This window comes from Periophthalmus magnuspinnatus, chromosome 20, assembly GCF_009829125.3.
Source record: "Periophthalmus magnuspinnatus isolate fPerMag1 chromosome 20, fPerMag1.2.pri, whole genome shotgun sequence".
Lineage (NCBI taxonomy): Eukaryota > Metazoa > Chordata > Actinopteri > Gobiiformes > Gobiidae > Periophthalmus > Periophthalmus magnuspinnatus.
Window position 1 is genome coordinate 25091798 of NC_047145.1, and position 25667 is coordinate 25117464.

The 25667-nt window shown below is 42.4% G+C and overlaps 1 protein-coding gene and 1 pseudogene across 1 annotated transcript; both read left to right on the forward strand.

Annotated features, from left to right (window-relative positions):
* Positions 1-4912: 4912 nt before the first annotated feature.
* On the forward strand, positions 4913-7393 carry LOC129457261 (GTPase IMAP family member 9-like; annotated as a pseudogene).
* A 1696-nt stretch (positions 7394-9089) lies between these two features.
* On the forward strand, positions 9090-14646 carry LOC129457219 (GTPase IMAP family member 7-like). Its single transcript, XM_055229896.1, has 4 exons — positions 9090-9157; positions 10988-11355; positions 12938-13135; positions 14051-14646. Exons 1-4 carry the CDS (start codon positions 9151-9153, stop codon positions 14555-14557), a joined length of 1080 nt encoding a protein of 359 aa, XP_055085871.1. The 5' UTR covers positions 9090-9150; the 3' UTR covers positions 14558-14646.
* The last annotated feature ends 11021 nt before the right edge of the window (positions 14647-25667 follow it).

Consider the following 25667-nt stretch of genomic DNA (forward strand, 5'->3'; position numbering starts at 1 on the left):
TTCCTGCTCTGTAAAATAAATATTATTACTTCATAAAATGTTTGTAGAACAACTGACATGTTTTCCACCACAACAAACTAATATGAACTTACGGGGATATTTTTGTTTAGTAATTTGAGACAGTTTGACGTGGTTTTAGAGTTTAAATCTATAGAACTGCAAGGACCACAAATAATAATGTGAATAAATGATCAAACAGAAATCTAATTAGCATAAAATAACATTGACGTACAACTCGTGGAGAAAGCCTTCTCTGCTTGTGGACATCCAAAATGGGCCTTCAATAGATTTGAGAGCTAAAAAAACAGGACAACAGGGAATCTGAACCCAGAAGAAAAGGTGTAACTATTCAGATCAGAGAATTTTCATACAGTTTGAGATTCCAGTCTGTTTCAAACCTACAAACACTTTAAGACAGAAACTGTTTCCCCCAAAGGACAAAACCCTGAGCCACAAACAAAGTAATGTGTCTACTCCATTCAGTGAAGAGTGCAGAGAGCCTTACACTGGAGAAACTAAACACTCCATAAGAGAATGGACTAACACCGTCGAGAGAGCAGCTCAGGGACACAGTCTGCTGTTCATCTACATCTTAAAGACACTAACCACTCGTTTGAAGACAGTGAAGGTCAGATGTGAGCCAGAGAAAAGAAATAGTTTGAGAGAGGAGTTAAAAAGCTATTTATAAAAGACAATCCATCCTGTAACTTAAAAATGTATTTAAAAAATTCAAACATATTCCGAGCCTACGTTCGTCAGAAATGCAGTCGGACTTGATCCAAACCTAGACCCAGAGGAGAGCAGCTCTGGTTCAGGCCGGGCTCAGATGAGCTGGAGCAGGGAGTGGTGTTAAGTGCCTCAACGTGAGCAGCACTTTCCTTTGAGAAAGTGCACTAAGGACAGGTCTAGCAAACCAGACCAGATCTGTGCTCCTGTCTGGATGCTATGGTTCACCTGGCTCCATCCTCCATGTGAAACGAGCACATGGAGGATGGAGCCACCTATCTGCCCAATCCATCCGGACCTGAGCAAACACTCTATGGTGAGTGTTCACCCATTTCTTTACTGCTGTTGACTGCAGCTGACACCCAAATTTTGTTAAATCCTCGAGCTCCTTGTTTTGGTCATACACCAGACAGACACACAGATTTTGCTTCATAAATGAGGGCCGCTGTGAAAATAACTTAAGCGCTGTGCTCTATCATATCTGAACATATTTTACTTATAGTTGATGAGTTTTTGGTCTGTAAAAACTTACCAACAGTTAGTTTGATGGAGGTTTCCTTTTCCAGTGCAGGGATGAAGCACCTGTAGACGCCACTGTCCTTTAGTTTCACATTTGTCAGTTTCAGTGAAATGTTCCCATGTTTCAACTCGTCTTGGAACAGAAACGCCCTGTTGACAAATTGTGGATTTTTTATGTCTCTTATCTCATTCTGTCGCCAAACAAATACAAATCTGGGCTGCAGGTCTGGTCGGGTCCACTCAAAAGTTAAAGCTGCAGCGTTTCTGGGAGGTTGGAGAAAACACGGCAGAATGACATCATCACCAACTATAGCCATTATTGGCAGAGAAGAGCCAATCAGAGCCTGTCCTGGAAAACAGAGGAGAGAGAGCAGAGATACAGTCGGCTCAGGAGGGAACGCCCACTGACCAAGGTTCAAACACCTCTGAGCGACGAAACAGTCCATTCATTTTTAATGAAGAAGAGCTGCTCTATCCCCCAGTGTCCAACAAAGAGCAGACACTGACTTTATGACATATACTGTGTCAAATACAGACACAAAGACACAGAGAAGAACAAAGTGACTCAACAGCTTAAATCTGTATATAAAGTTAGGGAAGGAACATTTTTAAAATTGGCTGTTACTATGGAAATCCACCACGTTTGTGCAAAACTGTCATAGAGATTTATTAGCCAAACAAATTTAAAAAGTAAATGAAAGCTTTGAATGATAATCCAATAAACTGCTGGGTCACTACTAGTAAACACATCTATCACTCTATAGAGTCAGAACACTTTTGAACGCTAAGGCTATTAAGGCTAAGGCTAAGATTTAACATTTTAAAATCTGCATTGGTTTAACATTAGGCTAACTAAAAGAATTCTATGTCATGTTACATCACAATCTTGATCTTTATTAATCTAAAAATACTAACTGTAGCTACATTATGCTACCACTGTGCTAACGACACCAGCTGTATTTGAACTTTAACTGAATAATCTGTTTACTTTTCTTCCGTTGTCTGTCACATCTGTTAACTGCACTTCAGATACACATAAATATCCACAAAATCAGGAAAGCAAGAAACATTTGTGTTTCACATTGACTTGACCTGAGAGTTTCCCCCACATCAGACCACGCCCCCTCCTGTGACGCACTGCCAACTGTATCTATGGGTTACTCAAAGTGTAAATCAGGAACAAAAATCAAATAAACAACCATTTAACAACTAGAAAAACAGTGTAGAAAAGTGCAGTGTGTCATAAGAAGTATCACCATGACAGGGCAGACTCACATGTTTTTGGAAATGATTTATAAAGTATATATTTGTACTTTTTCTGGTACCTCTACAGTCCTGTATTTGCTGAAGACCCCAGAGGACCAGAACACAGAGAATTCCAAGTGAGAGTTTCATCTTTACCAAATCTGTAAAAGAAGACGCACATTAATACTGCTGACTCCGACAGGGTGCTCCTTCAGTTAGATACTCCTGTGGGATCTTCTTAGAGTGGAAATAGTTATGCACGAGCTGGAGTTCACAAGATTATTTATCTACTTTTTATTCAGAAAACAGCATCTTACATTGAGTCACACAATACATACATGATTTTTAAGTTGAAATTAATCCTGACATCAGTTTCGTTCCACAGCGAGGGTCAGTTTTATGTAGAGATGTTCTCAAAGGTTTCGCTTTCTGCCAATTAACTACAGATAACCATAATAAATAATAAATAAATGCTAAAAGTTCTAGGAGAGCATGTTTCTTGATGCTGAAACAAACAAATAAATACTTTTTTTGTATATTTCCCTGTTTCCATACATTTCTGGCAGATGTTTTGTAGTTTGGCAAAGCTCTTACCTTTACAGACTTTAATCCTTCATGAAGGCAGAAGTTACTGCAGCAGCCACAGTTATAATGAATATACTTTCACTTTCTCGTTCACTCCACTCGGGCTGTGTGGGATTCAGTCTGACATTTGAGCAACAGGATAAAAATAAACCTGTGTCAGAGCGTAGCCTACTGATCTTTACTTGACATCGATTTCACTTCAGCTGTTTTCATGGCGTGTTTCCTTTTACTTGAGTAATATTATAAATCAGCCAACTAATGATCTTTTCAGACACTGTGACAGCGTTTGGCTTTGGATACAAGCAGAAAGTTTGTGTTTCATGCTCTCCGTTTTATTTATGAATGAAGAAGTTACTGATTATTCATATTCTGCTTGTCCTTTGGAAATATCAGCATTTATGTATTATTCCATGTTAAAAAGTGTAATGATTAATTTTATACACCATTTCTGTGTGATTCTTGATTTACAAATTGATTATCGTCATTGTGATTATCAAGAAAAAGAAAAAAAACTCAACTATTCAACTGCCCTGTTTTCTACCTGAGCCAATTGTGGCACAGCAGTAAAATAAAAATATCAGATCAAGTTTCTAATTCACTGCAGAACAAAATTACACAAAACTATGTTGTACATGAACATGGCCTATTAAAGCATCTATTTTAAACGAGATCTTCCTCTAAAGCTCTAAGGCTCTAAAGCTCCTCTAAAGCTCCACTCACACATCGTTTCTAGTAAATTACCAGGTACAAAATCATCAGCAGTGACCACCGTTCACACATGCACCAGGTTTGAGGTGAAGTCCAAAACGGGACAAAAACAAGTGCGTCAGCTCAAAAAGTCACTGTAAGGTCAGGACGACATTTTAAAAAGATGCTGTATGATTGAAAATGCTTTTGTTCAAAATACTGCCGACAATTGCGTTTACTCTAAAACAGATGGAAATGAAAGGGTCACGTGGATTACTTGGGTTGATGATCTTATTAGCGAGTGATGATCAAATATTCAGGAAATGCTGGGGTCCAAATTCACAACAAAGCCAAACATTCTTGACAAATTTGATAATGAGGGCGCTCCTGCTGATCCAAAGAAGTACAGTTTGGCAGTTTAATCCATGTAACTATTCGCTCTGATCTACGTTTTATTGTTAGTAAATGATCTTAATCTCTTTATAGGCCTCATCACTGTCACAATAATCACTATATCAACATATTGTTCAACGCATGACACGTGAAACAATCATTTTTGGGAGTCAATATTTATTGTGTCGTACTTTTTCTTTGCACTCACAACTTCTATGACTCGTTACAAATACAAACTAGCGACTAAAGTGTTTCATTCTGCTGTTTATCTATTGAATCTCAGTTGTTTTTTTTTTGCAATACTGTAGATTTAGAAGAGTTTTTGTGGTTCAAATTCTGTTGGGTTTTTGTGTCAGTGGCATAAATTAGTTTCAGTGTTATCGTTCATCGTCTATATTTATTTCAGCGATGTATTGTACTTCAAAAGTGTTGCAGCTAAACACATGTTGAGGTATTTGAAAGACCCTGTGTTACAAGAAACATGATGCAGATGTAAAACTTGTGGCCCATAGTGAAGCCGACTGGGATGAGCAGAACGACAGGCCTAGTGTGACTTATGACTGCTTTAGCTCGACTATTATCTCCTATTATCTACTATAGAGATACATTATTCACAATGACACAAAGCAGTGATGTAATGACACTGAGACCATGGCACTTTCTCACTTAAAGTTAAACATTCCAAGTGCCCTGGAACGCATCATGTGCAGCAGCGGAGTGCAACGGTCACGCGAACAACAGGAATAATTATGACCGAATGGATGGGATCTTGACTAAACCACAGGTATAATCAAACATGAGAAGAAAATATCTGCAATTTGAGACAGTTTGATGTGGTTTTAGAGCTTAAATCTATAGAACTGCAAGGACCACAAATAATAATGTGAATAAATGATCAAACAGAAAACTAATTAGCATAAAATAACATTGATGTACAACTCGTGGAGAAAGCCCTCTCTGCTTGTGGACGTCCAAAATGGGCCTTCAATAGATCTGAGAGATAAAAAACAGGACAACAGGGAATCTGAACCTAGAAGAAAAGGTGTAACTATTCAGATCAGAGAATTTTCAGACAGTTTGAGATTCCAGTCTATTTCAAACCTACAAACACTTTAAGACAGAAACTGTTTCCCCCAAAGGACAAAACCCTGAGCCACAAACAAAGTAATGTGTCTACTCCATTCAGTGAAGAGTGCAGAGAGCCTTACACTGGAGAAACTAAACACTCCATAAGAGAATGGACCAACACCGTCGAGAGAGCAGCTCAGGGACACAGTCTGCTGTTCATCTACATCTTAAAGACACTAACCACTCGTTTGAAGACAGTGAAGGTCAGATGTGAGCCAGAGAAAAGAAATGGTTTGAGAGAGGAGTTAAAAAGCTATTTATAAAAGACAATCCATCTTTGAACAGAAATGGCGGCCTGAGACATCATCTCTCCCCCATCTATAAACCCACCCCCAGAAACAAAAAGGAACAAAGAGAACAATAGGGTGAACCAGTAGGACCATTAAAGGTTGAATGGAGACCATTAAGACTGAAACTGGAGACAATAGCTGTTTACAGTTTCAGTGTAGTTATCTCCTCCTTCAGACAGATATAAGGCCGTGTCCAGCAGTGAATCTGACCAGAACTGAAGAAACGGTTTGGACGAGCAGCGAAACGTCTTCACTCCAACATTGACTTACGTTCTCAAGGACACAGGAACACTTGATGAAATAAAATTAAAAGAAACACGAACACTACAACTACCAAAATGTCCGTTGGCAGAGGATGAATCCTGATTGATTGAGGAGAGGAGATGGCACTCTGGTTTCTCCCATCAATCAAAAACATGCACTGTGGGTTAAATCGTCCAGCTAAGGCTGACCTGATCAAGACTAGCTCAAGATCTGGACATGGGCCCCTCGGCGTTGACAGGTTTAACCCAGACACAGAAGAATGGGTCAAATGCAGAGGACACTTCCCTACAGTGACAATATGGGCTACCTTAACTTAACTAAAACCTGATCTGTAGTTTGGCCTGGTGGCGTTCTCTGCTTGTTCAATTCAGTTCAATTTATTTTTGTAAAGCCCAAAATCACAACAGTAGCTGCCTCTTCTCTTAGCGCTGAACATGAGCATTGATTTAAACAACAGAAAGTTAGAAAATCAACAATGAAACAGAAAGAGACAAGCAAATTGATCAACAGAAAACAAGCAAATGGAGAACTGTCCCAGAACATCCCCTGTTTTTAGACCCTCCTTCTCGACAAGGAAAAACAAAAAAAAAAACTGTGGATAAGAGAAACCTCGAGGAGAACCACTTGAAGGAGAGATCCACTCCCACGGACGGGCAGCTGCAGATGTGTCCAGGACTAATGTGCATTCATTTACAGATAGAGTTCAAGTCTGTAAGGCCAGAGCTACTCAACTAAGGGAAAAGAAGGAGGTTTATAGGGACAGAAAGAGGCTCTGTTTCCATGATGGATACTGTGGAACATTCCAGGCAAAGCAATGACATCTCCATGGAGACAAGCAGAAACATGACATAGTGCAGTTTTGAACTTTTCCTTCAGAAAGTTTGATTTCATGAAGCTGGTCTCTGTTGTTAGGTCACGTCAATAACAGTGAATAATTGTAAACTGGTGATGTTTCTTCTCACCCTCATTAACTGTGAAATCGGCAGGTGAACGGGCACCTCCTGAAGTGGATCGACATGCCCGGACTGTTCGACACGGGGCGCGAGAAGGAGATGAAGTCCGAGATCTTAAAGTGCCTCACTGAGTGCCACCCGGGACCCCACGTGTTCCTCATTGTGCTCAAGGTCGACCGACACACGTCCCAAGAGCAGGCCGTTATAAACAAACTCCAGGAATACTTCTCCAAGGGCGCGCTGGAGTACGCTATTTTGCTGTTCACCGGCGGAGACCAACTGGACGAGGGAACAACCATCCAGGAATTTGTGTATGAGAATGAGGGTTTGAGGCAGCTTCTGGAGAAATGTGGCAACCGTGTCCATGTGGTAGACAACTAATACTGGGGAGAGAACAAGGACGTGTACAGGAGCAACCGGTACCAAGTGTCTGAGCTGTTCCGAACCATAGAGCAAATGAAGATCGCCAATGGTGGACGGTACTACACCAACAACTTCCTGCAGCTCAGCATGGAGGAGATGATACTGAAGAGTTACAGCTGCACAGCGGGAGCACTGCTGTTGGCTTTTCTTGGCAAAGCAGTCCTGAATTCAGCCACTTAGCGTAGTTTTAGCTGAGCAATCACACCTATACCAATCTTATCTTTCTCTGGTTATTGCGGCGTTTCAGATGGCATCGCAACATTCTATAGCAGTTCAAATTAAAGCCGCAAGCAGCGATAAAGGCACGCACAGCCCTCTATCCTCCAGCAACCGCCATATCCACTCCACAACTCCAGTACTTTTTTCTTCCTGTTGTAAATTCTGTGTACTTTCTAGTGGGGCGCTATTGCATGGACCTTCCCTGTTATTACCAATGTATCTGCCAAATTTAATGCATATCAGTAAAAGTAATAATAATATTTCATGTCAGTAAAAGTAATATGTAAGGTATAGGTAGATGGAGCTATAGAAATGACTACTTGAAAATGTTGTCTCAGGTTTAGGCTTTTGTTTGAGTTCGGTCACTCAGTATTCATTTTACCTGCCTTTATCTGCATTAAATAACACTGGTCTATAGAATGTTGTGATGTCGTCTAAAACTCAGCAATAATGATATGATATAGCTTGGTAGTTTGTCCTGGTTGAGGTTCCCATTTATTTCTAAGGCTATTTGCACTTTACCCGTTTAAACCAAACCTTTACAAGAGCATTGCACCGACATTTGGGTCAATTATGTGCCGTTTGTTTTGGGTTTGGGTGTTTTTACTATTCTATATATTTTTGTCTGAATTTGTGTTTTGTCTGATTGTGTGGCAGGTGTATTGAATTTAATTAGCTCTTAAAAAAAAAAAAAAAAAAGAAAAAAAAGTAAATAAAGGTACTTCTTGTCTTTTTATTTGCTAATAGGATATACATATGGTGAAACTCAATAGCCTGCTGAACTTTTCTTTTGGTACGGAGCGTCTGGCCCCCTTAGTTTGTGGAAAATCAAAAAATACAGGAAGCAGTGCTGAGTTCTAAAGTAGAATACATGTACAGAAAATTACATCCAAAATGCACAGACAAGGAAGACATTTTTCAAACAGTTTAAACCCTCATTTAATAAAAGAAAAGTTATACTTATTTTTGTCTAATTGTAACTATTGTGCAGTTCATACATGTTTTGCTCCTTGTTTACATTATGGTTGCTATAGGTAACAGTTATGAAATCACCTCTATGTACGTCACATCTGCTGCTCTGTCCAAACAAGAAGTAAAGTAATAAACTTGACCAGAATTCAAAACGACCAAACTAGGGAAGATTTATAATCAAACTTAAATATAGGCTTAAATAATGTCACATTAATTATGTTTTAGTGAAATGAGTAGGCTAACCTGCCTATTTTTATTATTCTGAAACTGGTGTGACGGGAAAAGCAGTTAATGAAGGTGTGGTATGATGGTTCATAAGCCTGTGTTACTAAACCTTCACTAAAGTAAAAGTTTAGGACTGTACTTAAGTACACATTTTAGGTATCTGTACTTTAAATAAGTACATTTTAAAGTGGATACTGTTTACTTTTGCTCGACTACATTTGAGAGCAGTATCTGTACTTTCTTCTCCACTACATTCTTGAACTGGACTGAAAAGCAAAAGTATTTTTTATTACTGTTAGAAACCTGAAAAGTCTGAGGGGTTTATTTTGAACACATTCAGATAAAAACAGCTAGGATCAATTTCATTGTTTCTGTTGAACAAATCTTTATCCAAATCACTATCCCTGAAGTCCCAGGGCCTTGTGTAGGCTTGTGCATTGGTGACTCCGCCTGCTTCAGAAATGAAAGTACAGTGACAGTCCAGTGCAGCTGGAGACAGCAGAGTCCAGACAAACCAAACCATGCAAGGTAGGCCTTCTCCACTCTGCTTTTAAAGGAAAAGACTTAGAATTTAACACTTTTACAGTTGTTATCCCAAGAGAGGAGATGCATGTTGTTCAAACTCATTTTTCTCATCCATTCATTTCTGTGCCAATGTGAGCGCCCCCTGGTGTTCACACAGGCCATTCACTACAACAGAGGTGGAAAGTAACGAAGTACAAGTAGTAGAAAAAATTCTACTTAAGTTTTTATCTAAGTAGAATCTGTATTTTACTTAAGTACATTTCTACAGTGGACACTTTTTACTGTTACTTCACTACATTTGAGAGCAATATCTGTACTTTCTACTCCACTACATTTTTTAACAGGGCTGAAGTAAAAAGTACTTTTCATATGATTTGAGGGCCTATTTCTACCATGTTTGTGGTGACATCTTCATTATAGTTTTTGAGTTCAAGCTTCGACTTTGAGCAAACAAAAATAAACACACAAAATTCATAAGAAAAATTAAGATATTAATTTGTATTGATACTGTTGACCAAAATATGTATCATTTTTATCTATATCAGTACATTTACTTCATTTACTTTACTACATTTATTTACAAAAGATATCTTAAAATGGCTGACAGCTTCTTTAAATTATAATAGTTTCTGGACTATATTAAAATATGCTGTGTGTTAGAGTTGAGCAAATAGGCAAAGTCCACAGCAAACAAAAAATAGAGATGAAAACCAAAGCAAACTCTATACAGGCCCAAATAATCATTAAATAAAACTAAGGGGAAAACAGTGACTGGCTCCTGAGAAAAATGAAGTTTGTGCAGTAGAAAACAAAGACATTATCAGTACATGTCAAACAAGGCCCATCTTACAGTTAATTATCACATAATTGAAAAACCTTAAAATAAACACAAAGCAGCAACAAATTCTCCAGACTGGAGGCCCGTTGGTGACTGGACTGGAGGCCCGAGGGCGACTGGACTGGAGGCCCGAGGGCGACTGGTACCTAGTGAATATGTGGAAGTTATAAACGGCAGGCTTAAGTTACAGTGTTGTCTATTTTGAAAGGTCTTTACCTCATCTGTTAGTCAGAGCAGCCTTTATGCAAAGGTCCCTCCCAGAGCTGAAGACGGGACTGTGGTCTATATAAATATCAATACATTATCGCTTGTCTTTTAACTTCAGTTGTAATTGCTTGGATTATTTTTACATTGTCTTTTAGTTCAATCTGAAGACTTCAAACTCTCCATCTTGACTGCACTCTGCTCACAGCAATAAGGAGGAATGAAAGGATTGGATTTCCTTCACTGTCGTTTAAAACCTTTGCCAGTCCCACAACTTCCTGAAAAGCTCAGATTAAAGTCTAACTTGAGTAATTGAGCTTCAGACAGAGCAGTGCCCCTTGTTAGCATCATCACAACCCCAGAGAACTAGGGAATGTTGACAACATCAGCTGCAAAGTATCAATTCATGGGTTTCAATTAAAAAAAATGTAGTTTCCTGATTTGAAGAAGGACCTTTTCTCATTCATAGGATATAATACTTTGATTTGAATTGTGTTATTGCTATAGCGACAGAGGGATGCTGTCATGCCAGACCCTTCGAATCAGGAAGGAATCTTTATGCCTGAAACCCATGAAGATAAAAATACTTATTGGAATTATGAATCATTAAATATAGATTAATTATGATGAACCCTGGAGATTTTTTTCTTTTTTTTTTTTTTTTTTACAGTTGAATCTTTCTCAGTGGTTCTGTATCATGGCCACTAGATGCCGCCATTTCACTTCTTCTTGGGGGAATTTGAGCCACTATAGTAAGACTCAATCACTGACATATTTTCTGTTTTATTCAGAGCCAAACTCGCTGAGAATCGTCCTGCTGGGGAAACACGGCAGCGGGAAAAGCAGCCTGGCAAACAACATTCTGGGAGAAAAGATTTTCAGAGTGAGCTACAGGAGCGACTCAAAGATCCGAAGCGTTCAGACTCACTCCAGGACCTTGAAAGAGCGCAAAGTGACGGTGATCGACACTCCAGGGGTCGTGGGAACCCAGGGCGTGGGGTGGGAGCGCGCGGAGCTGGAGAGACACTGTGAATGGCTGAGCTGCCTGGTCCAGTGCGCTCCGGGGCCTCACGCGCTGCTGCTGGTGATGCCTGTGCAGAGGTACACGAGACAGGAGCAGGCTGTGGTGGAGTACATCAAGACACAGTTTGGGGAAGAGGTGCGTCCTGGGAAATAATTAAAAATGTCTATGTTCTATATTTATTATCTATCCTATAGCACAGCCAGTATATTGTAAATTCTAGCTACTTTAAAGATGGGGTATCTGTGTAATCCCAGGTCTAATCCATAGTAAAAGCCATGGATCAATCACACCTGGACTTTAAAGCTGAATTACTTGATTTTCACACTAGCCCCACGGCCAGCCCAACCTATAAGCAGAATAAGCAGCTGCTTAAGGCCAGCAGAGGGCCCCCAAGAGCCCAAACATTTAGATTGAAAATAATATATCACGTCTATTGGACCCAGGGCTTGTGTGTTTACAGCAGCCTAAATATCCCTCTCAAATGATTATATTTGTTTTATATCTGGAGTAGCAAAATATCTGTCCATTTGTTTTTGAGTCGGGCAGAGGTGAGGGCAGCTCTGTGTTTACACTGGTACAAGGACCCGACATAATGTAAATTTAAGCCCACTGTCGCCAACTGGAACACAATAAAATCCACCAGAAATGAAGAAAAAATGTCTAGAATTTTTTACATGTTAACGCCCCTTATATGTTTGTGTTCTGTTTCTTGTGACTGTGGTAGTTATGACATTCTGGATATTTTCAGTCTGATGTTGGTCACATAAACACAAATACAACTGGTCAAGGTGATGAGAGCAGAATTATAATGTTGTCAAATGTGAATCACCAACAGTTGAGCCAGGGGCCCCACAGGCAAATTCATCTTAGGGCCCCCTGAAAGCTAGGGCCAGCCCTGCCTAGCCCTCACAAACCTTTTGGTAAATAGTTAATATCCACATGCATAAATCTATGCACAGTTTTAAAACATTTTTTTTCAGATGGTAAAGTGAAACTGTGGTGGACCGCACAAGCTCAGCCAATCAGAAAGCTGCTTACTTCCAGGTTCTAAGTGGCGAAGCCTCTACACAAAAGTTAAAAAAAACAGAACTAGTTCTTTTCAAACAGTCTGCAGTGGTCCACAGTTTTTCCTCACTTACCTTATGTGTTCAGAGCATCATAATTATTCACGGCGATGAGTTTAGTGCTTTTCACAACTAGCATGCACTACCTGGACAATAAACAAATTTTGAAGTACGGTACATTAGTGAAGTAAATATAGATGATCAATGATAATATTGAAACCAAACCATGAAACAGAATTATCCCAAAAAAACTATTCTAAATGTACAAATTAGTTTTTAGAAAATGAATTGCGATACAGTAAATACATAACAAAATACAACACTTAAGTAGTTAGTGTGCGTCTATAATGAGGTATAGAAGTTCATAATTCAACCTTCTACAGCTCTGATCTAACTATGGTACAAAAAATTAAGCAAATATTTCCCACTAGTGCAAAGAAAAAGTCTTCACCGTAAATATTGACCCCCAAAAATGATTGTTCCATCTGTCATGTATTGAGCGATAAGTTGATATAGCATTTATCATGACAGGCGTAGGTACAGGAGTGTTAATTGTTGACCAAATGGGCCACTTTTACTTCACACTAAACAATATTTTGTCCGCTCAGTGTGACACCACCTCCTCATCCTAATCAATGCTTTTCTCATAACAGATGTTCCGATTCACCATTGTAGTTTTCACTCATGGAGACCAGCTCCCGGAGAACACAGACATCTTGGAGTTTGTGGAGGAGAACACTGAGCTGGCCAAGCTGGTGCAGGCCTGCGGGGGGCGCTGTCATGTGGTCGACAACAAGTACTGGACCAAAGATCAGCAAAAGGAAGACCCACAGCGGAGCAATGAGTTTCAGGTAAGATTTAGGGCTTAATGATTATGACTTTTGTCTGTTCTGTGCAGTGGTGGGTAGTTCTCAATTACATTTACTCAGTTACATTGAATTGAGTAACTTTTGTAATTGTACTTTTCAGAGTACTTTCACTGCTACTTAAGTAATAATTTTGTTGAAGTAACAGTACTCTTACTTGAGTAAACATGTTGGTTCCTCTTCTGACTGTAAGTGAATCTACAAGTGACAAAAGCTTTATCTTGACAATATTAAATTATTTGAACAGCGCTCCTTCAGATGATTTATTTTTTCACATTTTTGTGTCTGTCCTTTCAAAATAACAGATTTTGTGCATTGTTTAGTTATTTTTTAGTTTTCCTTCAAATAAGTTTAACTCCAAATGATATAATTATATCAGATGTTATGTTCCGACAGTTCCTCTTTTAAGTCACTCTTAATTGAGTAGTACTTTAACTTTTTTTCAAATACTTACTTGAGTAATTTATTGGACCACTACTTTGTACTTTCTACTTGAGAAATAATATTTTGAAGTAACATCACAGGTTTCTGCAGAATCAATGAGTGAAGCACTAAACCCTGTTAATCTGAGATGAGATAAATTTGATTTCATTTGTAAATAATAGATGACCAATGAGTTCCTTTCATTTCACATGTATCACTGAAAATAACAGATCTGATTGGACGACCGGGCTTGAGACGCAACGGAGGACGAGGGGATCAGACTGATATCAATCTGTATAAAAAATACAGAGAGATATTATTCTGGATTTGCCAGGCAAATTAATGATACTTTTTTAAAGTTTAAATTAAATGGAAATTACTTCCATATTATTTTGTTTCTGAATTTTGTTTTTATGATTGTATTGTGACCTGAATAATCATGACTACTAATTAACGTAATCATCTTGACACCCCTAGGTGGAAGCGATCCTGAATACTGTGGAGAAAATGGTTGATGAAAACCAGAAGTATTTAAGCAATGATGCTTTGGAACAAGTAGAGCATGATATTCAGACAGAGCAGAGCCGCATTCACACTGACAGCGGCTTGAGCCTGGAGGAGAGCAGAGAGCAGGCCAAAAACTCTCTCCTCGATAGATACATAGACCAAGCAACAAGATGCCCGCCTTATGCCAAATATGCTGCAGTTATGACTGGAGTAGCAGGTGTGGCACTGGTAGCTATATTGGTGCTACCAAAAGTGATGAAGTTTTTTGCAGAGAAGCCCCCACTGCCCCTTCCCCTCCCCCTGCCCATGGTGCCCATAGAGCCCCCTGCTCTGCCAGATCTCCCCCTTGCACCTGAAGTGATCCAAGAGGTTGTCCAAGAGGTTGTCCAAGAGGTTGTCCCACCCGTGATATCCGAGTTTCTGAAGTCCATTCTGACACCACCAGAGGACTACGATCCATTTGACCAATTCAACTAGTCTTAAAGGAACTGTGTAAGATTTTGATTTTAGATTGTCACAAGATAAAAGGTAAACATGTTCAAATCAAATATAGTGACTGATAACAATTATAATGCTGATTTCGTCTTAATTACAAAAATACTACACATGATGGCTAAGTTCTTTATGCTATAATTTGGTGTTTTGGTTTAAGACAATTGTAAAATCAGAAAGCAGAATGAGCCTGACTTGAGGTGCTTCAGTCCAGTTGGTTTAAACCTGAAAAAAACTGTCTCTGATCTGAATGGTCACAACCTAAACCCCAGCACCTGCAGCCAGACTCTACAGTTCTTTAATGTAGAGTCTGGCTGCAGGTGCTCTACAGTTCCTAATACCTAAATTAAAACTTACACCAATACAGCAGGTCACTGCTTTTTCATGCAACTTAATGAAAAAGCATATTATGATTTTAAATTCTATAAACATGACAAAACTGTGCACCCAGATGAGTTTCAAATCAAATATAGCTTTTACTGATAACAATTCTAATGTAGAGTTATTCTTAAATACAAAACAAGTGGACATGGTAGTCTATTTACCTGTTATAATTTGGTGTTTTGGTTCTCAAGAAGATTATCCACTCAGAAATCTGAATGAGTCTCACAAGAGTTTCAGGGCAGCTGTAGAATAGTAGCTTATCACCACAGAGTATGGAGTGAATGAAAACTGCACTGTATAGCATCTTTGAGTGTTCAAAAAAGCACTACATAAACTGAATACATCAGTACATATCATTTTAATACTGCTATAACTAATTAGAATTTGAGTGCATGTGTAACATATATATATATATATATATATATATATATATATATATATATATATATATATATATATATATACACACACACACACACACACACACACACACACACACACATATACGCATGTCTAAAAACCTGGGCCCTGTTCCATTCACTATACAGAAAACACCAAAGGAAGACCAAAATCGGTCACTGTTCAAATGCACAACAAACAGATGGTATTTCAGCAAACTCAGATTTATTAGAAAAACTGAAGTAAAACATGGACAAATGACTAAAAGGGTTTTAAGAGTGAGTATTACACTTCTATGAGGTATTAACTGCTAAAACATAACATTTAGATCACTGTGTTACATTTTATTGTTTTGAAAATGCTGTATTCCCGGAAAACAATGTATTAACACATTTACTAAGTTTCACTTTCATTTTTTGAGGCTGAGTCTCCTCTCCCTTTGCCACTCCCCATTCAGAACGCTATCACAACACAATCAGCGTGCATCCCGCTAATGCAACTACTGCACATCATGACGGGTTTGTCGCGTAGTGTATTGTATCATGCTTCTGTATATTTATGGAGAATTGTCGTGGGAGCATGGATGACGTAGGCTTATGGGCTGAGCATTGGAGAGAATCTGGTTAAACCAGAATCTTACAATTAACCACATGATTTTAATGAGAAAACATATAACATGGCAGCAATAAAAATAATTTGCATAATACTCCCTCTTTAAAACGAAATAAATCCTCATTTCATTTTGACAGCTCCTTGCCAACTCCTGATATGGTCATTTTCAAGAGTCACAGTAAATTGATGTTCCAGTCTTTTTTCTCCCATCTCCATATCTTCTCCATCTCACTTCCATTCTTCCTCTACTTTTCCTCACAGAACAGGTTTGGGTTGCTGAGTAAGGAGAAGTCCAAATCTTTTCTTTAGCGTGACCCTGTGTCTGGAAAACTTGTCATCTGGAGAAAATCTAGCTGGATGCACCGAACTGGTTGGCTGACCGTCTGGAGCCACTTTCTATAAAACAAACATGGACATGAATAAGACCCAGTAGAGACACAGGGAGGGCATCTGAAACACAGGAACATTTCAGAACATGTTTGTAGAGGTCTGGACTACAGGGTTAGCTACTTTTACATAGAATAAGACCCCATAGAGACGGTTTTATTCAGGTTTATAATACCAAACTAATAGCATGTAGATTGAAATTTCGATTTAATAACAGCCCATTTGAACATATGTTTTTATTTTTATCATAACACACCACTAACGATCAGAACAAATAATTTTTGCAGTATATGGCTATATTTGTTTAACTTTTTGGTTTCAATTCATCATAATATGAATATTTTTGGTACATATGTAAGTAGTGGCATTAAAACGATCCTCAATACATGTTTTAAAATGCAAGTAAATTACAAGACTGGCAACATCGCAAAATAAATGAAAGTGTATTTATTTCACAACATGAGGTTTGAAATAAATATACACTTTAGCAATCACAACAACAACACGATGCTATCAGCTAACTACCTTTAGCGTGTAGACTGTGTGTACAGGCCACAGAGGCTGGTAGTGCTCAGTATTCAAATACAGAAGATCATAATACTGTATTTACTTGAGTAATTATTTATTTGATTATGCATTTTTACAACAGCTTGAGTAATTTAGTTTTAATGTAAAATAAGTTGAATTCATTTTTGGGCTAATGCATTCTCAGTGCAGCAGCTGTAATGCACAGCACAGTGGCTTCTATACATATACTGTTACCATGGCTACATATACTGTTAGCTCTCAGCGGATGAACGCACGTGGCTCACTTTGGGAAAGGACCGTGACCCATGAGTCACAGCACTAATCCTCTGATCCACTCACTCTATGGTACTATTAGTCCTGATTTATGTTTATTTATTATCCTGATCATATTTATTCCATTCTGGGGCATGTATCTGCGCCACTGTCACCCAGGCCTAAAGAGCAGTGGTGTGGATGAAAGTTGTCAGACAGGCTAGCAGCAATTAGCAGCGACAGTAATCCTACGATATTTAAAGGTAATCTTAGTTTAATAAAAAAAAAAAAAAAAAAAAAAAAAAAAAAAAATGCTAAAAAGATGCTAAATCGCTATAGATCATATTTTACAGGCTGGTATAGAAGACGCAAAGATGCGCGCGTACTGACGTCAGCGCGTACGTGCGCTGTTGTTGTTGCCAAGCACGTGGTTCAAACATTCTCGTATCTATGCAAACTTTGCAAACCTCGGCTGCGCCAAAAATCTGCATTTGAGAACTTTATTCGACGATTTCTTCAGACAAGACATAACTTTGGGACCCAGACTTCACCCAGACTTCTACGGACCGCCTCCTGACTCCGACTAAGAGACTTCTGGGAGAAAAACACGTGAGGTTTGTGACTTTACAGGTTCACGTTAGTCCTTATGGGGTATTACACAGAATACAACAGATCATGTTTACAGTGAGTTTATACAAAGAAATGTGCGTCCTTGTGCGTTTATGATTTCCTTTTCATACAAAATGCATACTGTATTCACTTAAGTATGTATGTATGTATGTATGTATGTTTGTATGTATGTATGTATGTATGTATGTATGCATGTACGTACGTACGTACGTATGTACGTATGTATGTACGTACGTACTCTTGAGTTAAAGTTTTGTCTAATTTCTCTTCTCACTGTGAGTAAGATTACAAGTGTTTGTCGACAGTACTACACTATTTGAATATTTGTGCTATAGCGTCGGATCCTATCGTCGCAGATAGAGCGGGTTGCGGACTTTCCAGCAGCGTAACTCCGCCCAGTCGAGCTCTCGTGTAAATTCAAACGGCGTCTCAAAGCGGAGACACGGGGCTATCTAAATATTTTACCGTCATTACTGTAATCTGCCTCTGTTGTCCCTTCAAGGTGACGAATGAGAGCGCGGGGGCTGCGGGGTCATTTATTCAATGCGTAAAAGAAAAAAATACGGATGGATGTGTAAAATAGAAGTAGTTGCGTGGGAAAAAAGCAGTAAATTCTGATACTTCGTTTAACATGATTTTTATGGCTATAAAAAAGACAAAACCGTAATCAACATGATTAGCTCTGCTATCGCTTTCAAACGAAAAATGCAGTCTTTCTCCTGGCTGTCAGAAGCTTCTGCCCGAACTGTGCATCCCTCACTGATCCCATTCAATGCAAGTCAGAGCAGTAATTATGAACATGTAAGAAGTTCAATTGTGTTGTGCAGTATTATCTCATGACGTTGTGCAGGTACATCAAAATGCACTGTACATGTAAGAATTCATAAAACATTTACAAATAAATATATGTTTAACATTTTTGTATTAGGTGGTAGATCTTTCAGACACAATCATTTTAAAAGTAGCTCACATACTGAAAAAGTCTGAGCACCCCTGTCCTAGGCCTACACCCATATGAACTAACTACACCCATATGAACTAACTACACCCATATGAACTAACTACACCCATATGAACTAACTACACCCATATGAACTAGCACCACTGTTGGAGCACCACATTCTGTAAAGGTTTCTTGCTCTTAGCTTGAAAATGATTTGTTTTGTCTCTTGCATAACTTTAAATCAGATGTTGCCTCCACACAGTTCATTTAGTAGCCTAGTATTTCTGCCAATTACTTTTTACTCTTTCTTTCTACAACTACTAGAGTAATTTAGTTTTAATGTAAAAGTACTTGGTCTACTCATAAGCTGAATTCATTTGTTGGACTAATTCATTCTCTTCAGTTTAGCAAATATAACCTACCCCAGAATGGCTGCACACAAACCTTCTGCATCCTGATCATATTTATTCCATTTTGGGACACACATGGACAAAACTGTTGGTCCCTTCGGTTAATGAAAGAAAAACTCATAATCGCCACAAAAATAACTTGAATCTGACAAAAGTAATAATAAATAAACCAACCATGGTTCAAGAGAATTGTTTTAAAAAATAAACTTATATAACAAGCCTGGACAACCTTCCTATGATGCCATGTAATAGGAGCTATAGATCATATTTAACAGGCTGTGGGTTATATGCACTGGTGGAAAGTAAGTCAAGTTTAAAGTAGATAATTTTTACTTTTACTTCACTTTATTTGAGAGCAGTATCTGTACTTTCTACTCCACTACATTTTTGAACTGGGCTGAAAAGTAAAAGTATTGTTACTATTGTTTGAGCCCTGCTGAAAAGGCTGAGGGTTTATTTTTAACATGTTCATAATTTGAGCAAACAAAAATATACAAATTAAAACAACTAGATTCAGTCGTTTCTATGGAACAAAATTCAGCACAAATCTTTATCAAAATCAATACATTTGAAGCCTTACAGCCTTATGGGGTATTACACAGAATACAACCAATATATCAAAATGCCATTTCAACAAAGCGTTGTGCGTTTGATTTCCTTTTCATACAAAATGAATATGATTAGACTGTGTGTACAGGCCACAGAGGCTGGTAGTGCTCAGTATTCAAATACAGAAGATCATAATACTGTATTTACTTGAGTAATTATTTATTTAATTATGCATTTTTACAACAGCTTGAGTAATTTAGTTTTAATGTAAAATAAGTTGAATTCATTTTTGGGCTAATGCATTCTCAGTGCAGCAGCTGTAATGCACAGCACAGTGGCTTCTATACATATACTGTTACCATGGCTACATATACTGTTAGCTCTCAGCGGATGAACGCACGTGGCTCACTTTGGGAAAGGACCGTGACCCATGAGTCACAGCACTAATCCTCTGATCCACTCACTCTATGGTACTATTAGTCCTGATAAAAAAAATAAAATAAAAAAAAGATGCTAATATAGCAGGTGTAAAATGGTCACAAGAGGCAGGGTTCTTTTCAATGAAGTTTAATGTGTCTCCCTTTAAAAACAACAGCAGAGGCACAAATGAGCGACAAAACAAACACTCGGTCTCCCAGTGCACAGTCCGCGTTGCTCTGACCATTACAATGTACAATATGCAAAATATAAAATGGACAACAAAACATTCAAACCTTTAAAAACAACAGCAGAGGCACAAATGAGTGACAAAACGAACACTCGGTCTCCCTACAACACAAATAAGATACAGTATTAACACAAAAAACGTTTTTTATAAACCAAAAAATTATTAACTTTACAATGTCAAACTTTATATAACAGAACAATGATAAAACTATGAAAAAAATGTTAAAATGCTAGCTCAACTTTTAGGGAGACAGTGGAGCACAACTCACCAGTGCACAGTCCGCGTTGCTCTGACAGGGGGACAGAGACAGCGCGCACATGTGCCACAGGGCGTGCCACACTAATTACGGCCCTGTGTTGTACAGGACACTTTAGAGGTCCACACAGTGCGTCAGATGAATGTGTATGTTGAAATAGAGATGTACTCACTAACTGGGTACCTCTTTATAAAAGCACTGTAACATGTCTTCAATGCAAATATAGCTGACCTAAAAACATGACAAATTCACTATATTAGTTCAGGGTAATACATAAGAGTTGGATAAATCAATCAAAATACTGTTGATCTAGTACTGCAGGCATGTTAGACATCGAGAGGCCAAAAAACTGGGTAAGGCCAACTGCCAATGTATTATTTCAAAACATTCACATGCATTTGGGGTTATTAAATACAAAACTAAACAGTACCTTCTAATATAACATGTGTGCAAAGAGCTCAACAATTGTTGTTTTGCCATGTGTGTTCAGCTTTTGGCATAAACTGAAATTTTAGAAACAAACGTGAGAAGCGTTTTGGTCTCTACAGTTTTGTCATTTAAGCCCCTTTTCTTGGGTTTGCTGTGTTCCTTTATGTGAGGCTTGTCAGTGTCTGACACAAATGTTTCTCTCCACAGATCTGTGTGAGACACAGCCCAGCTGTGCTCCGGACGTCCAGACCTCCTGCAGGCGTCCAGACCTCCTGCAGGCGTCCAGACCTCCTGCAGGCGTCCAGACCTCCTGCAGGCGTCCAGACCCCCTGCAGGCGTCCAGACCCCCTGCACGCGTCCAGACCCCCTGCACGCGTCCAGACCTCCTGCACGCGTCCTCACATCAGAATCTAAGTCCTCACACACTCTTGTGCACAAAGACATACACATTTACTCAAACACACAAACACACACACATACTCACACACTCTTGCGCACACAGACAGACACATTTACTCAAACACACAAACATTCACATATACTCACACACTCTTGCACACACAGACATACACATTTAGACCCCCTGCACACGTCCAGATCTCTTGCACACGTCCTCACATCAGAATCTAAGTCCTCACACACTCTTGCGCACAAAGACATACACATTTAGACCCCCTGCACGCGTCCAGACCTCCTGCACACGTCCTCACATCAGAATCTAAGTCCTCACACATTCTTGTGCACAAAGACATATACATTTACTCAAACACACACACACACATACTCACACACTCTTGCGCACACAGACATACACATTTAGACCTCCTGCACACGCCCAGACCCCCTGCACACGTCCTCACATCAGAATCTAAGTCCTCACACACTCTTGCGCACAAAGACATACACATTTAGACCCCCTGCACGCGTCCAGACCTCCTGCACACGTCCTCACATCAGAAGATAAGTCCTCACACACTCTTGCGCACAAAGACATACACATTTACTCAAACACACACACATACTCACACACTCTTGCGCACACAGACATACACATTTAGACCCCCTGCACGCGTCCAGATCTCCTGCACACGTCCTCACATCAGAATCTAAGTCCTCACACACTCTTGCGCACAAAGACATACACATTTAGACCCCCTGCACACGCCCAGACCCCCTGCACACGTCCTCACATCAGAATCTAAGTCCTCACACACTCTTGCGCACAAAGACATACACATTTAGACCCCCTGCACGCGTCCAGACCTCCTGCACACGTCCTCACATCAGAATCTAAGTCCTCACACACTCTTGCGCACAAAGACATACACATTTACTCAAACACACAAACACACACACATACTCACACACTCTTGCGCACACAGACATACACATTTAGACCCCCTGCAGGCATCCAGACCTCCTGCAGACGTCCAGACCTCCTGCAGGCGTCCAGACCTCCTGCACACGTCCTCACATAAGAATCTAAGTCCTCACACACTCTTGCGCACAAAGACATACACATTTACTCAAACACACACACATACTCACACACTCTTGCGCACACAGACATACACATTTAGACCTTCTGCAGGCGCCCAGACCTCCTGCACGCATCCAGACCTCCTGCAGGCGTCCAGACCTCCTGCAGGCGTCCAGACCTCCTGCAGGCGTCCAGACCTCCTGCAGGCGTCCAGACCTCCTTCAGGCGTCCAGACCTCCTGCAGGCGTCCAGACCTCCTGCACGCGTCCGGTCCTCCTGCACGCGTCCGGTCCTCCTGCACGCGCCCGGACCTCCTGCACGCGCCCAGTCCTCCTGCACGCGTCCAGACCTCCTGCAGGCGTCCAGACCTCCTTCAGGCGTCCAGACCTCCTTCAGGCGTCCAGACCTCCTGCGCGCGTCCGGTCTTTCTGCACGCGCCCGGACCTCCTGCACACGTCCAGTCCTCCTGCACGCGCCCAGACCTTCTGCACGCGTCCAGACCTCCTGCACGTGTCCAGACCTCCTGCAGGCGTCCAGACCTCCTGCACACTTCGTCACATCAGAAGCTAAGTCCTCACACTCTTGCGCACAAAGACATACACATTTACTCAAACACACAAACACACACACATCCTCACACACTCTTGTGCACACAGACATACACATTTACTCAAACACACACATACTCACACAATCACGCACTCATGAAAACACACACACTCCTTCCTTCTCTCACTGCTCCTACTATGCCCCTGCCTTCTTCTACTATGCTCCTCCCTGCTGCTCCTGGTATCCCTCTCCTTGCTGCTCCTGTGATGCCCATCCTCCCTCCTCCTGCTAAGCGGCCCCGAATTCATCCTCCTGCTATGCCCCTCCCCACTACCCTCCCTATGCCCACCTCCGCTGCTCCTGCTATGTCCCTAACTGCTGCTCCTGCCCTCCCTGCTACTCCTGCTAAGCCCCTCCCTGCTACTCCTGCTATGCCCCTCCCTGCTTCTCCGGCTATGCCCCTCCCTGCTACTCTTTCTATGCCCCCCCCTGCTACTCCTCCTATGCCCACCTCTGCTGCTTCTGCTATGCCCCTTCCTGCTACTGATGCTCAGACCTCCTGCAGGCGTCCAGACCTCCTGCACGCATCCAGACCTCCTGCAGGTGCCCCTCCCCACTACTCCCGCCGTGCCCATCCCCTTATGCACCTCTCTGCCTCCCTTGCTGAGCTGCTCCCTGTTCGTATTGTTAAGGCCCCCCTTGTTCCTTATGCAAAACGCCGCGTTGCTCCTCCTGGTAAGGTCCTCCCCACTCCTCCTGCTATGCCCCTCCCTACCACCCCCGCTGTGCCCCTCCCTGCTACCCCCGCGGTGCCCCTAATCGTTACCCCCGCTGTGCCCATCCCCGCTACCCCCGCCGTGCCCCTCCCCACTACCCCCGCCGTGTCCCTCACCTCTGCCCCGGCCGTACCCCTCCCCTCTGCCCCCGCTGTGGCCCTCCCTGCTGCTCCCGCTATGCCCCTCCCCAATACCCTCACTGTGCCCATCCCCTCTGCCCCTGCCGTGCCCATTCCCTCTGCCCCTGCCGTGCCCCTCCCCTCTACCCCTGCCATGGCCCTCCCGGCTGCTCCCGCCATGCCCCTCCCGGCTGCTCCCGCCATGCCCCTCCCGGCTGCTCCCACCATTTCCCTCCCCACAACCCCTCCTGTGCCCCTCCCTGCCGCCCCTGCCATGCCCCTCCCCGCCACACCCGCCATGCCCACCTCCGCTACCCCCACCATGCCCGCCTCCACTGCTCCCGCCATGCCCACCCCCGCTGCTCCCGCTATGCCCCTCTCCGCTGCTCCCACCATGCCCGTCCCCGCTGCTCCAGCCATGCCCGCCTCCACTGCTCCCGCCATGCCCACCCCCGCTGCTCCCGCTATGCCCCTCTCCGCTGCTCCCACCATGCCCGTCCCCGCTGCTCCAGCCATGCCCGTCCCCTCTGCTCCCGCCATGCCCCACCCGGCTGCTCCCGCCATGCCCCTGCCCACCATGCCCCCTCCCGGCCGCTCTGGCTATGCCCCTCCCCACTTCCTCTGACACGCCCCTCCCCACCGTTCCGGCTATGCCCTTCCCCGCTGCCCCTGCCAGGCCCGTCCCTGCCATGCCCCTCCCCACAACCCCTGCCGTGCCCCTCCCCACCACCTCCGCCTTGCCTACCCCGGCCGCCCCCGCCATGCCCCTCCCTGCTATGCCCCTACCCGCTACCCCCGCCATGCCCACCTCCACTGCTCCCACCATGCCCACCTCCACTGCCCCCGCCATGCCCCTCCCCACCACCCCCACCATGCCCACCCCATCCGCTCCCACCATGCCCACCCCTGCTGCCTCCGCCATGCCTCTTCCCCGCCGCTCCGGCTATGCCCCTCCGTGCTGCTCGTGCCATGCGCCTCCCTACTCTTGCTAAGCTGCGCCGTACGCATCTTGCTGAAGCCCGCGTTTCTCCACATGCTAAGATCCACAGTGCTACTCCTGCTATGCCTCTCCCTGCTACTCCTGCTATGCCCACCTCTGCTGCTTCTGCTATCCCCCTACCTGCTGCTCCTGCAATGCCCCTCCCTGGTCATCTTGCTAAGCTGGTCCGTAATCGTCTTGCTAAGGCCCCCATTGCTCCTCCTGCTAAGGTCCTCCCTGCTCATCGTGCTAAGGTCTTCTCTGCTCATTGTGCTAAGGTCCTCTCTGCTCATCATGATATGGTCCTCGCTGCTCAATGTGCTATGCCCCTCCCTGCTGCTCCTGATACGCCCCTCCCTGCTCGTGTTGGTCAGGTGATCCGTATTCATGTTGCTAAGCCCCGTGTTGCTCCCCCTCCTGAGGTCTTCCCTGTTAGTCCTGCTATGCTTCTCCCTGCTGCTCCTGCTCTGCCCCTCCCTGCTACCCCCGCTATGCCCCTCCCCGCCCCTCCGGCTATGCCCCTCCCCGCTGCCCCTGCCACGGTTCTCCCTGCCACGCCTCTCCCTGCCACTCCCACCATTTCCCTCCCCACAACCCCTGCCATGCCCCTCCCTGCCGTGCCCCTCCCCGCCACTCCCGCCATGCCCACCTCCGCTACCCCCACCAGGCCCGCCTCCACTGCTTCCGCCATGCCCACCCCCGCTGCTCTCACCATACCCACCCCCGCTGCTCCTGCCATGCCCCTC